This window comes from Gorilla gorilla, chromosome 7 (assembly GCF_029281585.2).
Source record: "Gorilla gorilla gorilla isolate KB3781 chromosome 7, NHGRI_mGorGor1-v2.1_pri, whole genome shotgun sequence".
NCBI classification, from domain to species: domain Eukaryota; kingdom Metazoa; phylum Chordata; class Mammalia; order Primates; family Hominidae; genus Gorilla; species Gorilla gorilla.
The window spans coordinates 7,670,379-7,685,901 of record NC_073231.2 but is presented as its reverse complement, the minus strand read 5'-3'; the positions used below and the strand labels follow the sequence as shown (position 1 = coordinate 7,685,901).

Below are 15,523 nucleotides of genomic sequence, written 5' to 3'. Positions count from 1 at the left end.
CACTTTCACTGCCAGACTCAGGGGATACAGTAAACAATGCATGTTCTCTGGGCTACCCCTGCCTTCAGCGAGGTTCATTTCTAGACGAAGTAATGAGGTATTTGCATGGGGAAACTTGGAAGAATTAGATACACGCAGAGCACCTGTCATTGCCTACTTGTGGTGGGATTCACAGGAAATTCAGGGAGGAGGAAGAGCCTTCAGGAGGAATATGCAGGGTACGGTAGGACAGCTGCAGCCGTAAGGGAGCTTGATCTTAAAGGGCAGGGAGGATCTGGACAATACTACGGCACAAAGCATCATGAGCCCTGGTGCAGAGGGCATCACCAGGTGGCAGGATCCTTAGAAGACTGGGACCAGGGTGAATACTCACCATGGTGTCTTGGCGACCCGTTAGTCAGCAACAACAGCAATCTTGTGTGCAGTGAGGGAGGCTTAGACTAAGCACTGGAAGCTTAGAAAGCAAAGGATTCGACCCACCTGATGGTGGGTGCAGGGGGCTTTGCACGATTTCGGTGGCTAGGTTCACAGGAGCAGTGGAAAGAAGGGAGGCAAAGGTGGAAGAGATTGAGAGTTGGGGATCTTTCAGATGAATTGGGAAATACAAAAGCGATGCCATTTTTGGGGAAGAGATGGAACTCACGGCCTTTATTTGCAAAAATGTTGGTTACGTACTCCATTTTGCTTTGTATTTGTATTTTGCTACTGAACGCTTTATGGTCAGTGAGGTGCAGAATATGCATGTCAGGGGCAAAAGTGTGCGGCAAGCAGGCGTTGTATCCCCATAGGCAGGATGACCCTGCGCGCTCGCTCTGCAGCCGGGTGGCTTAGGTTATTAATGCCTCAGGAATAAGCCCAGAGAGGATGGGCTGGCACCTGCAAGCCACAGTTAGGCTGATGGATGGCAATCACTCACTCAGCAGAAATTCTTTCAAAGAATGAGATATGGGAAAGGAGGAACTGCGCTCCTGCGTCCCAACGCAGCGGTGGTCTAGTTGAGGCTGACACTTCTCTGGAATTGACCACCTGGCTCCACTGCTCAAGGTGGTGAATTCTTACATATGGTGGGACAATTTGTTTCTATTTATTAGTTGTAGAATAAAAAAAGTATCAGCCTATGAGTCATAACAGCAGCAATAAATTCAGGTATTGTTGATAATCCCTTATATTTATACGGATTTTACTTCTATGCGGAGCTGAATGTGTTTTCATAAATCCTTTACTTTTTCTTGTAAAAATCTCTACAGCATGGGGGAGCGAAGCAATAAGCACTGCCCTTCACAGCTAAGACGTGAAGGAGGCACGAGGCAGGGGCAGGGTGTGTGAGGGCTGAGTCCGGAACAGAATTTGGGAAGAACTCAGTTGTCTCCCATTTCTTCTCATCCTCCGTCCCTCTCCAAACTAGTGCCAGGGTCACGGGCCCCACTGCTTAGTTGGACTCTTGTAATCGTCATTATTTTGTAGGTTATTTTCAGGATTATATGGGACAGCATAGACAAACCTACCTGATGAATTGTGTGGCACAGAGCATGTCTTCTGTGTGCACCTGTGGCAGCCCCTCTATGCTGGGGTTCATGGTGGTGATGAGGTTCTGGGCCAGACACTCCTGAGGTTGGGGCCCAGTCTATTCACTTGGTATCTAAGCCACTGGTAGAGACTTAAGTCTAAGGTGATAACAATAAATTAACCAGAGCTGCTATTTCTCCATTAAAATAAAATAGTTTTTTTAATGAGTCATCAATTTGATATTCCCATCTAAGAGCAAATAAATATAAGCATTACTGAGATTTAGACAATGAAAATTAAAGTTATATGCTGAGAAACCTACACTACTAATGAAGAATTACTTTAAAAATAGCTCGGCTGACTTGTTCCTAATGTTCTTCTGACATTTTTCTTACCATTTTTAATCAATTTAGTTTTTCTTCAGCAATCAGGCAAAAAAAAAAAATAATCTGAGAATTGTCCCATCTTTAAAAATAATCATATGATTCAATTTCACAGAAACTCTCATGTTTCTTTTCAAAAGTTATTGTTGAATGTGTGCGGAAGTGTTTGAAAGCATAGAATTATATTTCAATATAATTTAGATACATTTTAATTATGGTATTCGGGATATATTGGTAGAACTATCTTTTACTTGTCACCTTTTTCTATATATTGGCTCTTTATTAATATTTAATTACACAAGCTGTCAAACTCTGTTTTCAATTATGTTTAATTTGAATCCTATATTGACATAAAATTATACCAAATTGTTTGTGTATTGCAAAGATTTTCATTTGTACTTTGCCATGAAGACTCTGCAGTGGTTCTAATCCCTGTGGTTAAATCCTAAAGAACCATCACTAGCTAATCAAATGCTCGGGATAGTCAAGATATTTTTAAGCAATTAGTAATTTTTGGAGCTAAAAACAGAAATATGTGAGTTTCATTTTTTTGACCATTTATTCCTAGAGTTTTTTTTAAAGCTAGGCCTTTTCAGCAAGGAAGTTACTCCTTCAATTATTATCTGGATGCATGACAGATAAACATCCCCAGTTTGTTTTGCAGTATGTTCTGAGGATAATCAAATTCCATTCTGTGTCAGGGAGTGATCCATAGGGTTGGCTGAATCTGTGTTGTTGTGTTTCTGGGTCTCCCTTTGTATAAATGCACATATGTGTGTTTGTATGTTTTTATTATTTGTAAAGCTGAAAGCAGCACCTGCCATCAAGCATGACCTGTGTTAGTTTACAGTCACCCACCTGCCCCTTGGAAAGCACAGGGGGCTCCTTTGGAAGCAGCTGCATTTATTTCTTGGTGTGTGGCTGCCTGTGTGTGTGGGCTGCCCTGTGCTCGGATCTGGCTTCCACAGAAACCCTGCAGAAGGAACCATGAGACTCCAGCTAGGGAACTCTTGTGACCACCACCCAAAAAGCAAATGCTTTCTCACTCTCCTCATGCACTTGCTATAATACCTCCAATTAAACTCTGAGTCCCAAAGGGCAAGACCATGCTTATACATTGAAACACAGCAGTGTGTCACGAAAGATACTGCATATTAAGTGCTTAATAGGTATGTGTTGAGTTAATGAATGGGCATCCTTTTAATAGGGAATATGTTAACTTTTATGTTATCTTTTATCTATACAGATTATGAGTTTCATCTATACAGATTATGAGTTTCTGGTGAGCAAGGACTGAGGTCAATTAATTTTGTATCTTCGGCGTCTAGCAAAATATCTGAAGCCGAGTAGGCACTTCATATACTAACTAACTAAGCGATTGCATTAATGAATTACTGCTGTAGGCCAGAGGATATGCTACTCCAGATACGTGTTCTTAATTAGAGAACTACACAGATTTTCTCTCTATTTTTTCATTACTGTTTTTCATTTTAACACCTATTAAAATATTGGAACAAAAGGAAAACATTATAGTAAGAAGTTATACTATCAAAGATATTTCATAAATAAAAATAGAATATTACAAGCCTAAGGTACTATATATAATTTACTAGCTTCATCATCAGGAAAGAAACCCTAATTAAAAGTAAATTTACGGAGAAGGCCAAATGCGACAGCTCACGCTTGTAATCCCAACATTTTGGGAGGCCAAGGTGGGCAGATCACTTGAACCCAGGGTTTTGAGCCCAGCCTGGGCAACAAAGGGGAAACCCTGTCTCTACAAAAAATACAAATATTAGCTGGGCATGGTGGCCCACATCTGTGGTCCCAGCTACTCAAAAGGCTGAGGTGGGAGGATCGCTTGAGCCTGGTAGTTCAAGGCTGTAGTGAGCCAAGATGGAGCCACTGCACTCCAGCCTGGGTGACAGAGCAAGACCTTGTCTCAAAAAATAACATTAAAAGTTCACTTATAGTGTAGCAGCTTTATTTTACATGAAATTTTACTAAACACAAAATTTATAACATTTTAAAGTTAAAATGTGTACAAGGCATGATATTGTGAACACATCAAGTAATGATACCAAATAAACATAGTATTAACCAGATAACTGTAGGCTGGTTCTACCTGACAAAAGGAGCCATCCTTACACAACCACACAGAAGTTCCTATTAAACAAAACAAAACAAAATTAAGTCATTCTGGACTTTTTATTTTTTAACTATTCACCCCTTGCTATACAAGGAAGTGAGTACAACAAAACAAACACTTAATTGGGAAAAAATAGAAAACGTAATAGAAAACAGAGACCAGAACAACAGAGAATACAAGTACACACTTGTGTGATTAAGTGTCATTGTTGACTCATACTGTCTATGCCTATAGCTTGGGTAGTTATTGCGATTACTATTTGTTAGGATGTCTAATTTCCCTGTGAAACTCCATAAGGACTGACATTGTCTTGCTCTGTGCTCTTAATGCTCCTAACATATCCAAAGCATGTTTATTTTTAATTATTTCATAACAGGTGTTATCAGTGAAAGATGTATTCCTTTTCTGGGTGAATACAGGGGATCTGCTGTGAGAAGACCAGAATAGTTATGTGACAACAATGCTGATGATTCTCCGCTTCCTCCCTCACCTCTCCCATGAGCTGCATTTTTCTCTGGTGTCCTCTCTTCATCACAGACCGCATCTATCCTCTTCATCACAGACCGCATCTATCATCTACTGAGTCTTCTGTCTCCACTCTCACTCAGGCTCAATTTGCAAAATAATATTTGTGCATGCTTCATCCACGCACACACTCTTGCCTCATCCCCTCCCCACATCCACTGACACAGGCTCCTTTCCAGCACTAAATAAATACTATTTTGATTTTCCTGCTTGTCCTTTCTTTCTTCTCACCCATTTCCATATTCCACATTGCTTCTGATTCTCTCTCTGAAATACGAATATACTTGTGTCACTTTCCTGTGCAATCTTTTCTGTTGCCTTTCCCCCACTGCATGCTGAGTTGGTCTCCACTCCTTGGTGCTGCAGCCGAGTCCTTTCCAGTCTTTCCCGTGACCTTTCCTGTCTTCCCTTCAATCCCTGTCTCCATCACAACCGCCACACGTTTAAAAGGAAGCATCAGCATATACAAATGTTCCTGTAAATTGGTGTTCCCAACTGCCATGCGATTTGAAGCCTTTTCCACCTGGACTGTTCTCCCTCTGAGTGGATGGCGTCCAGGAAGCCCCTAGACCTGCTCAAACCCTCTCTCCTGTAAGGCTCACTGAACCCCCCCAGCTACCAAGATACTAGTTTCCTTTGTCCCTCTCAACCTTCACGCAAACCATAGCATTCATCGTGTTGTTTTATAAGTATTTATTTTCCGGTCTGTCATTCATTAGACAGGGGAAGATAGGAGCCCTGTTTTATTTTACTCTTCTCACCATGCCCCAAAAAAGTTCCTGACAGATTTGAAAACATTTTTTTACAGCTCATTATTTTCCTTTATTTTTATTGGTAACTAATTATTACACATATTCATGGGGCACATGGTGATGTTACAATTCATACAATATATAGTTAGCACCTAATTGTAAGTTCTTACCACCTTGTACAAGTTAGAACAATATCTGCCAACTGGATGTATTTAAAGATGAATTTAGAGTGAAATTATTTCAGTTCATCCATGTAGGTGCCTGATCCTGGTCTTGCCCCAAGTTCCTCCACTCTGAGTTTTAAATATCCTCAACAGAGAACATACGTGCATAGTGGTAAAAAAATCAGTGAGAAAGTGAATAATTTGAATTATTTCACTTAGATGTCTCAGAATTAACTATTTGAACTGCTGGAAGCTCTGCACAAGATCAAAGTACAGCCAGCATTAAATTCATTTGGGATTAATGTAATGTATTTAGAATTATAAAATGTTTCAAGATTGACTCATTAAATTCTTAGGTATGATTAACTTGCTTTATGATTTATTAAAAGTTTGCTTGATAAAAAATAAGATAGTTCCAAAAAATAGATAATTTGGCTATCTGATTTTCATTCTGGACATTTACAGGCTTTTTGATGTTTTACCTTAAGTTCAGAAGTTTACATTTCTGTTTAAACATTGTCAACAACCTGTTTGCTATTGCTATTTTTTAAAAATGTGGAGTATCTTACCATGGGGCTGCTCATATGATTACAAAATAATGGCAGCAAAAACTTAATATATGGGAAAAACTGAATGAATTAAATGAAAATAGTAGCTAACAAAAGGACTCAATTTGAAAACAATAGCATCTATAGCTTAAAAAACCATAGATATATAATTTAAAAGATACATAGTTTAAAAATCAAACACACACACACACACACACTCACTTCACCTAGAATTTCATTCTTGAATAGAGAGGGATGTATTGTAAAACATGGAACAATCAAACATTTCAGGAAATTCATTATTAATGAACTTTCCTTCTCAAGTGAACTACAAAAAATAAATTTAAGCAATTACCTTTGAAACTCCCTTCCTATTCAGATGAATGCAAATAGAGTTAATAAAAAGCAATATTAAGTTTTTAATGTAGTTCTTTACACTGAAGGAAATGGTGTGAAAACACTGTCCCTTTTTTTCACATGACAATCGTTCTTAGATTAGTAAAGAGATTTTTGCCAAAAAAGTACATTATCCCAATTGAAATGTCTGAGGTAAAATTAAGAGATAGATAGTATGTTTCTGTAAATACTTCAAGCTTTTTTCAGTTGCTCATGAGAGAATATATCAGAGATTCAAAAATGACCAGTATTCCTTTTCTTCAGTTATGTTTTCAGAGCTCACCTGAGCATGAAACGACTTTCTCAAGAGTTGCTCAGATAGAGGCTGAAAAAACTCACATTACTGTGAGCTCGTTGTTCAGCCTGATGTATAAAATGGATTAAGTCTGGAGCTGGTTCTCTTGAAACACAAGTGCTTTATTTGGAAGATAAGAACTAGTCCAAATACTTGAAAGCTAAAAGCAAGTCTCACAGAACTCTAATGTTGTGTTAGAAGATAGATACATAGGATTTAATTCTTAACAATATTAAGACTGAGTAATTACTGCAAAATATATGGAGAAGTAATTTTCATCAGCTGGATGTTTGGAGCTTGTTTTGATTAGAACATTTTGTTCATAGTATTTTGGCTGTGTTTATGACTTAAAATGAAATCACTAGAAAACAAATAGAATTACTAAATACATTCAAGTTTTGATTGTAATAATACTTAATAGTGCTTTGACACAAATAACGTGATTGAGTCTTTTTTAAAGTTTCTAGAGGATAAAGAAAATACAGAACCAGTATTTGTGCCCTGAATAATTGCAGACTAGTGGCTTCAAGATAGATAGAAAAGGATACCTTCTGTATGGTTTTAAAGTTATTACTCTTCAACAGGCTTAAAATTGATTAGTCAAAAGTCTCTTAAATTCACATTAAAATGGAAATATCTCTATTTGGAAGAATATCTTTGTAGAATTAAATATATCCTTTAAAAACCATTTTTTTTTTATTATACTTTAAGTTTTAGGGTTTGTTACATATGTATACATGTGCCATGTTGGGGTGCTGCACTCATTAACTAGTCATTTAACATTAGGTATATCTCCTAATGCTATCCCTCCCCACTCCCCCCACCCCACAACAGGCCCTGGTGTGTGATGTTCCCCTTCCTGTGTCCATGTGTTCTCATTGTTCAATTCCCACCTATGAGTGAGAACATGCGGTGGTTTGGTTTTTTGTCCTTGTGATAGTTTGCTGAGAATCATGGTTTTCAGCTTCATCCATGTCCCTACAAAGGACATGAACTCATCCTTTTTATGGCTGCATAGTATTCCATGGTGTATATGTGCCACATTTTCTTAATCCAGTCTATCATTGTTGGACATTTGGGTTGGTTCCAAGTCTTTGCTATTGTGAATAGTGCCGCTATAAACATACGTGTGCATGTGTCTTTATAGCAGCATGATTTATAGTCCTTTGCGTATATACCCGGTAATGGGATGGCTGGGTCAAATGGTATTTCTAGTTCTAGATCCCTGAGGAATCGCCACACTGACTTCCACAATGGTTAAACTAGTTTACAGTCCCACCAACAGTGTAAAAGTGTTCCTATTTCTCCACATCCTCTCCAGCACCTGTTGTTTCCTGACTTTTTAATGATTGATCGCCATTCTAACTGGTGTGAGATAGTATCTTATTGTGGTTTTGATTTGCATTTCTCTGATGGCCAGTGATGATGAGCATTTTTTCATGTGTCTTTTGGCTGCATAAATGTCATCTTTTGAGAAGTGTCTGTTCATATCTTTCACCCACTTTTTGATGGGGTTGTTTTTTTCTTGTAAATTTGAGTTCATTGTAGACTGTGCATATTAGCCCTTTGTCAGATGAGTAGATTGCAAAAATTTTCTCCCATTCTGTATGTTGCCTGTTCAGTCTGATGGTGGTTTCTTTTGCTGTGCAGAACCTCATTAGTTTAATCAGATCCCATTTGTCAATTTTGGCTTTTGTTGCCATTGCTTTTTGTGTTTTAGACATGAAGTCTTTGCCCATGCCTATGTCCTGAATGGTATTGCCTAGGTTTTCCTCTGGAGTTTTTATGGTTTTAGGTCTAACATTTAAGTCTTTAATCCATCTGAGATTTCTTAAAACATGGAAACATTCTTTTCTGAAATAGTGCAGAATCAACATCATAGAATTTTATGTTGTCATTTCAGAATTCTTCTATTACACATCAACTTATTTTACCAATATTCAAAAACAGTGTTGACATTTTTAGGAAACAATGATTATATACTAGTCTTTAAACACACAGCAAGTAAAGCTCAATTGAAATGTACTTCATGCAGTTTGCAGAGAGAGAAACAGCAGGCTAGGCTGTATCCTAACGAATGTGGATAAAGTAACAGTCTAGGGGTCAAAGTGTGTGAAACACCAGATCGAAGTCTAACTGCCTTTGAGAACCTGAGAGATGCTGACATGCTATGGCTCTAAGGGCACAGTTTAACGGTGGAGGCAGCACTCTTCTCCCTAGCAGGCGACTAAGCTGGTTCACGGCGCAAGTGACACGAAGTAGAAGCTTCAGATTTCTAGGGATATTTCTCTAGTCCTTCAAGGTATTGATGGCTGTGATTCCAATGCTACTTCCCACTGTAAAGGCCTATGATTCTCCCAGCAACTGTGTGTGAACCATCAAATCCTGTGAGGAGCTTTGAGAGAACAAAGCTCTCTTCAGTCTACTGAAAATTGGAAAACTGATCTCTAGAATGGCCAAATACTTTAAACTTTCTGACAGGAAAGAGGAATGTATTTTATAAAAAGATATCACACAAGCCTAGAGGCTTTAGGTGTAGAGCTTTTTACAAGATAATAAATTTCATGATGCTGTCAAGGTCTTAAGTGATCTTTTGCAAAAACAAGAAAAGGCATCAGAAGAAAAAGGAGACAGCTGGTCATATAAAGAGAAAACTACGCTGCCATAAATAACTTGGCTTAATTCTTCTGTATGACAAGGTGTAGTTTAAGTAGAAAGAAAAACTTTTGATATTGAATAATAGAAAAAGCAATAAAACACATATTTCTGTACAAAATCCAACCCAAGTAAAGTTTAGTAGACATTTTAATGGATACATCTTTTTTCTTTGCTTGGTTGTTTTGTAATGTTTCTTTCCACTCTTCTCCAAAAAAAGGTTTTTTTTTTTTTTTTTTTTTGAGACGGAGTCTCACTCTGTTGCCCAGGCTGGAGTGCAGTGGCACGATCTCGGCTCACTGCAAGCTCCGCCTCCCGGGTTCACGCCATTCTCCTGCCTCAGCCTCCCGCGTAGCTGGGACTACAGGCACCCGCCACCATGCCCGGCTAATTTTTTGTATTTTTTAGTAGAGACGGGGTTTCACTGTGTTAGCCAGGATGGTCTCAATCTCCTGACCTCGTGATCCGCCCGCCTCGGCCTCCCAAAGTGCTGGGATTACAGGCGTGAGCCACCGCGCCCGGCCCAAAAAAAGGTTTTAATGCAAGTTTTAGGGCAGAGGAAAATGTTTCTTAAACTAATTATAAAATAAGCATATTTTTGGATTTTAGAACTTTGTTAACCTTTTTGATTGAAGTCTTTAAAAGCCATGATTTCTGAACATAGAGGCATATTCTGGATAACGTTTAAAGCATTAATATCTATAAACTACTTGTAGAGCTTATGGCTATAAACTACTGAAACAATTTGTAAGTCCCACAGGAAAATCAATGTTATTACTTTACTTTATCAACATGTCTCCAGTGAAGAAAATCTCTTATGATTGATAAACTCTTCTGTACAATCAGAACATAATTTATTGTCAAAATGAACACAGAAAGCCCACAACTTATGATGGTTCACTTACAATTTTTCAACTGTATAATGATGTAAAAGCAATACACGTTCAGTACAAAGTATACTTTGAGCACCCGTGCAACCATCTGTTTTTCATTTCCTGTACAGTATTCAATACTAGCACAAATCATCACAAATCATCTAGCATAAAGCTTGTTTTATAAGAAAGTGTTGACTCTCTGGCTGATTAGACTCATCCTTATAATTCCAGCACTTTGGGAGACTGAGGCAAGCAAATCACTTGAGGTCAGGAGTTTGAGACGAGTCTGGACAACATGGTGAAACCCTGACTCTACTAAAAATACAAAAATTAGCTGGGTGTGGTGGCACGCACTTATATATAGTCCCAGCTATTCAGGAGGCTGAGGCACGAGAATCACTGGAACCCAGGAGATGGAGGTTGCAGTGAGCCGAGATTATGCCACTGCATTCCAGCCTGGGCAACAGACAGACTCCATGTCAAAAAAAAAAAAAAAAGTTGACTATTTCATGTCAACACTCATTGTGTGTTTGTTATTAGTAGTGGGGAGGACTATCAACAATTTCTTATAAAATAAATAGGATAAAATAAATAGGCTTTGTGCTAGATGATATTGCCCAACTATAGGCCAAGGTAACTGTCCTAAGCACATTTATGGTAAGCTAGCTGAATTTAAGACATTTGGAAAGTTAGGTATATTGCATTAATTTTCTGCTTAATATATTTCCCACTTTTGACGGGTTTATTGGGACGTAACCTCATTTGTTAAGTTGAGCAGCCTCTGTAGCCATCTTGACCACTTCTTAGTCCAGGCTTTCATCATCCCCAGCAGATGTGTATGTGTTTCAAAGCTCAGTTTAGAAGCATTACGTGGAATATTCCAACTCTTTTTAAAAACTTTTTTAAAAACTCCAGATTTCTTTTGCCCCTTGAAAAACGAGAAGTTCGGGTCACATTGGGTGTGGTTTGTTAAGGTGGATACCTCCTGGGTGCTGTGTGCAGAACCCCACAGTTTCCTGGCCCCGCTGCCATTCACAGCTTTGTTCTTCATGGACAGGACCTGGATGCCCTGTTAGCATGGGCGGCCCTCACCCCTCAAAAAGATTTTTAAATTTTCCCAGGATCCTGTTCCAGTGGTACTGATCATAGGGATAGATGTTGAACTCAAAAGTTTTATATTCTTTACACCCCGATTTTGTGTGCCTAATGGTTATTTCCAATTGTATGTTCCAATGACATTGGATAAGCAGCATACCTAATGTAAATTCAAGATAGCGCAAGATTTTGGAAGATTGTTTGTTATTAATAGGGAGGTGGACTCCAAGTGTGGCCGGGGAGAATCATCACTTCCAACAAGTCATTCTGCCTCTGGTTTGCTGGTGGGCATCCCCACTGCTGGGCAGGACTGCCTTCTAAAGAGTTGTTCAGATGCTGTCACTTCCAAACCCCCAAACCCAGTAACACTACAACAATAACAACAGTAAAGACTTCTGCTTGTTTTTTCCTCTGTGAAAACAGAAATGAGCATTGAATAATCTGTAATAATGACGGATTTTGTCATACGTGATATTGAATGTCTTCCTTTCTGCCCTGTCTTCTTGGCATTATGCAGTGAGATGAAGGTCATCAAATATTTGAATGACCCTGAAACCGGAGGTGATTGATTGAAACCATCCCCCTAATTTCTACCTCCCCTTTGTGGACATTTAGCATAACCCTTTGCTTTGCAGCAAGATCGATACACTCTTCTGTTCTTGAATTCCAGGCATCTGAATTAAAATTATTGGTGTCTCTTAAATAGATCAGGGTTATCGTAAAAATAATAATGTCATGGTTGGTAAAGACTGACTCTTTGTGGAAGGAAACTTTATGAAGGAAATTTTCTTAGTCACTGAGTGCAAAGGATCAAGCATGTCCTCTTTCTCCTATACAAAGCTGCAAATCTCAATCCTCATTAGTCAGACATCAGCAGGGTAAAATTATATTGTGAAGTTAAGAATACATTTTCCTCAATGGAAGGGCATCTCAGACTTCACATTGACAGGAGGACTTAGCAGAAGTCACAAATTCATTTCAAAATTTTATTTCTTTTTGAGAAAAGAAAGCATTCAAAGTTTGGTGGAAATAGAAGGAAAGGGACCATGTGGTCCCTCAAGTTTCCAGCTCTCCTTTTTACAATTGTCAAAATTTGCATCATGATATGAAGAGAAATATGTTACTGTAAGACTGTCTTCACAGATGGCCTTAAAATATTGCCTCACATAAAAGCAATATACAGCTCTCAGTACTGCAGAAGCTAAATCTTCATTTCTGTCATCTATTTCTTTGAGTTTAAGAGCTTATTTTGATGAGGTCATTATAATGATTCATTTCTGGAGTTTCTATTGTTGTGTGGATTTCCTCAAGAGCCTCATAACCATGCACCATCAGGAGTGTGGTCGGCAGTAATTGAGGAGCGCCAGTTTTTTTTCTTTTCCCATGAAGTTGACATCTTGGAGTTTGGAGGAAGTTGTCGGGAAGGTGGGCGGCTCTTGACAATGGGCTGGAATAAGTGCTGGCTGTCAGGATTCTGCAAAGCACCCTGGTGGTGCCGGTAGGTGGCCCCTCTTCCTTGGAGGTCTAGGTTGTGACAGAGGGGCAAAGAGGCAGCAGAGTATCCCATTCCTAGAGGGCGTTGGGGCTCACCAGAGAATCCAGCGTGCAGACTGGAGGCTTGGACTGACAGACGAAGTTGTGGAACTCTGGAAAACAAGAGCTTGAGGGGCCGGGCGCAGTGGCTCACGCCTGTAATCCCAGCACTTTGGGAGGCTGAGGGGGTGGATTGCCTGAAGTCAGGTATTGGAGACCAGCCTGGCCAATATAGTGAAACCCCGTCTCTACTAAAAATATGAAAAATTAGCTGGGCATGGTGGCAGGCGAATCACTTGAACCCGGGAGGTGGAGGTTGCAGTGAGGCAAGATCACGCCATTGCACTCCAGCCTGGGCAACAAAAGCAAAAAAAAAAAAAAAAAAAAAAACTTTTAAGTAGGGAGGAACAAATAAGATGACCGAACTTCAAGAAATCACAAATGGGTAACAAATAGCCCCAATACAGACCCATCTTTCTTTTCCCCTTTGTAAATTCACAATCTCCTTTTTTCTCCCTACCCTTCAAGGAGCATTTAGCAACCTTGTTTATTGCATCTCTGTTTTAAGGCAGATGTCCACCCTTGAGTTCTGTTCATTCCTTGCCTTTCTCTCTTGCAGGTTTTGATCTGGTAAAATGTGAGGATCCGGGCATCCCTAACTACGGCTATAGGATCCGTGATGAAGGCCACTTTACCGACACTGTAGTTCTGTACAGTTGCAACCCGGGGTACGCCATGCATGGCAGCAACACCCTGACCTGTTTGAGTGGAGACAGGAGAGTGTGGGACAAACCACTACCTTCGTGCATAGGTGAGTGTGGAAGCAGTCAGACCGTTGTGCAAAAGCCAGGCCTTAGGGTGCTTGCACCATGTTGCATTGACTTCCTTTATTGGAAAAGAGGAGGAATTTTATCACACTTTCCAGTGTGAGTTTTATGTATTCTGAGATTTCCATGTGTCTGTGAATGTGTGTTTTCAGCTATGAAAGACAGTTTTTCTAGTACTCTGTTATGGAGACTATAGGTAGAGTGTTGTTATTAGAATTACCACATGAGTGTCTTATTGCTTTATGCTCTCAACTTTAATTGCATGGAGGATAAAGACTTTCCACAGAGGTAATGATTTGGAAGAAGTATTGAAACAGTCAGGAGAGATAGATGATGGTGATTCTTTTTTTCTATGTATATAATGCAGACATAATGGCTTTGGTTTTGAAAAGTAGCTAAATAGAAACATGTGATGCCTGAAGCTGAACGTTCCCATCTCTCTGTGTCTTCTACAGCGGAATGTGGTGGTCAGATCCATGCAGCCACATCAGGACGAATATTGTCCCCTGGCTATCCAGCTCCTTATGACAACAACCTCCACTGCACCTGGATTATAGAGGCAGACCCAGGAAAGACCATTAGGTACTTGTTTTATTTTGGTTTCAGTGATTTGAGAAAAGAGATATGCCTTCTATTATGCCTTCTATTCTTGTAGCAGAGATAGTGGTACACCAAATATCCATGGTTAAAGTTTCTGAACTAAAGAAGAAAAGGTAAAGCTGTAGCTAAAAGTTTTAGCTGTAGCTAAGTTTTGTTGGCTCACTTGCTTACTTTGCTGTTGCCTTGAAACCATTAATTAAGTTCTATATAATAAAGACAAAATGAGAGTGTATCAGTTAGCTTCTGCTGCGTAACAAATTTAGTAGCTGAAAAAAACATCATGACTTTGTGGGTTGCCTGGGCTGTTCTGATCTGGGGGAGATTGACTGGGGATGAGAAGGCCAGGATGACCTTCCTTAGGTGTGAGGGCATCAGCTTGGATGGTTGGGAAAGCAGGAGCCCCTCCACACCAGGCTTCTGTTCCTGCAGTAGGCTAGTCAGGGTGGGAAGGTTGTAGCAGCAAGGGATGAACAAATTTCCAACTTCTGCTTACATTACACTTGCTAAGGTGCCCTTTGTCAAAGCAAGTCTCATGGGCTAGGCAAGACTCAAGATATGAAGAAATACACTCTACTGTTCTTTTAATAGAAAGAGAAGCAAAGTCATATTTTAAAAAGACTTGTGTGCAGGGATGGGAGCAATATGTGTCATTTTGCAATATACCAAAGTAACTTTGAGGTAGACCAAGAAAGTACTCTAAAGTAACACATATAATCATTGCAAATTTCAGAAAATGATGTGAACATTTAAACAAAAAGTGTTCTATTCCAATAGTGAGTTCTGAGTTATTATGATGAGTTATTTAAACAAACAAAAAGTAATATTTTTAAAGTAAGCTCTTGGTGATCTAGTCAGAAATCTGTCTCCAAAACCATAGCACATAAGGCAAAAGGTAATTTTAAAATAAGTTTTATTTTTAGTTCTTGTTTAAAATGAAGTGGACACACAGTCCTAACCAATCCTTTTTAAAATGTATTTTTCCTTCAATTAATTAACCTTTCTGTTTCATTGTTGTTGTTATTAATTTTCTGTACAAAATTTGCTTTTGAAAAACTCTGACCTCCAATAGCCTTAATCTGCATGTCCCAGGGGTCTACACTCCATCATGCTATTATACCCACCAAAGACTAAATGAATCAGCCCAGCTGCTTCAGCTCCTTGTACACATACGTGAAGCTGAAAAACAGTAACAGGTCAAAGTCAGGCTGGGCACAGTGGCT

General features: G+C 39.2%; 1 protein-coding gene across 2 annotated transcripts in view; it reads left to right on the top strand.

Moving 5' to 3' along the window:
• CSMD1 (CUB and Sushi multiple domains 1) overlaps positions 1–15,523 on the top strand; it is a 2,071,408-nt gene that overhangs the window by 1,684,085 nt on the left and 371,800 nt on the right. For both annotated transcript variants that reach the window (XM_055349528.2, XM_055349527.2), the window contains exons 24-25: positions 13,496–13,687; positions 14,159–14,285. In XM_055349528.2, coding sequence (XP_055205503.2) covers positions 13,496–13,687; positions 14,159–14,285 — 319 coding nt within the window. The remainder of the gene's footprint in view (positions 1–13,495; positions 13,688–14,158; positions 14,286–15,523) is intronic.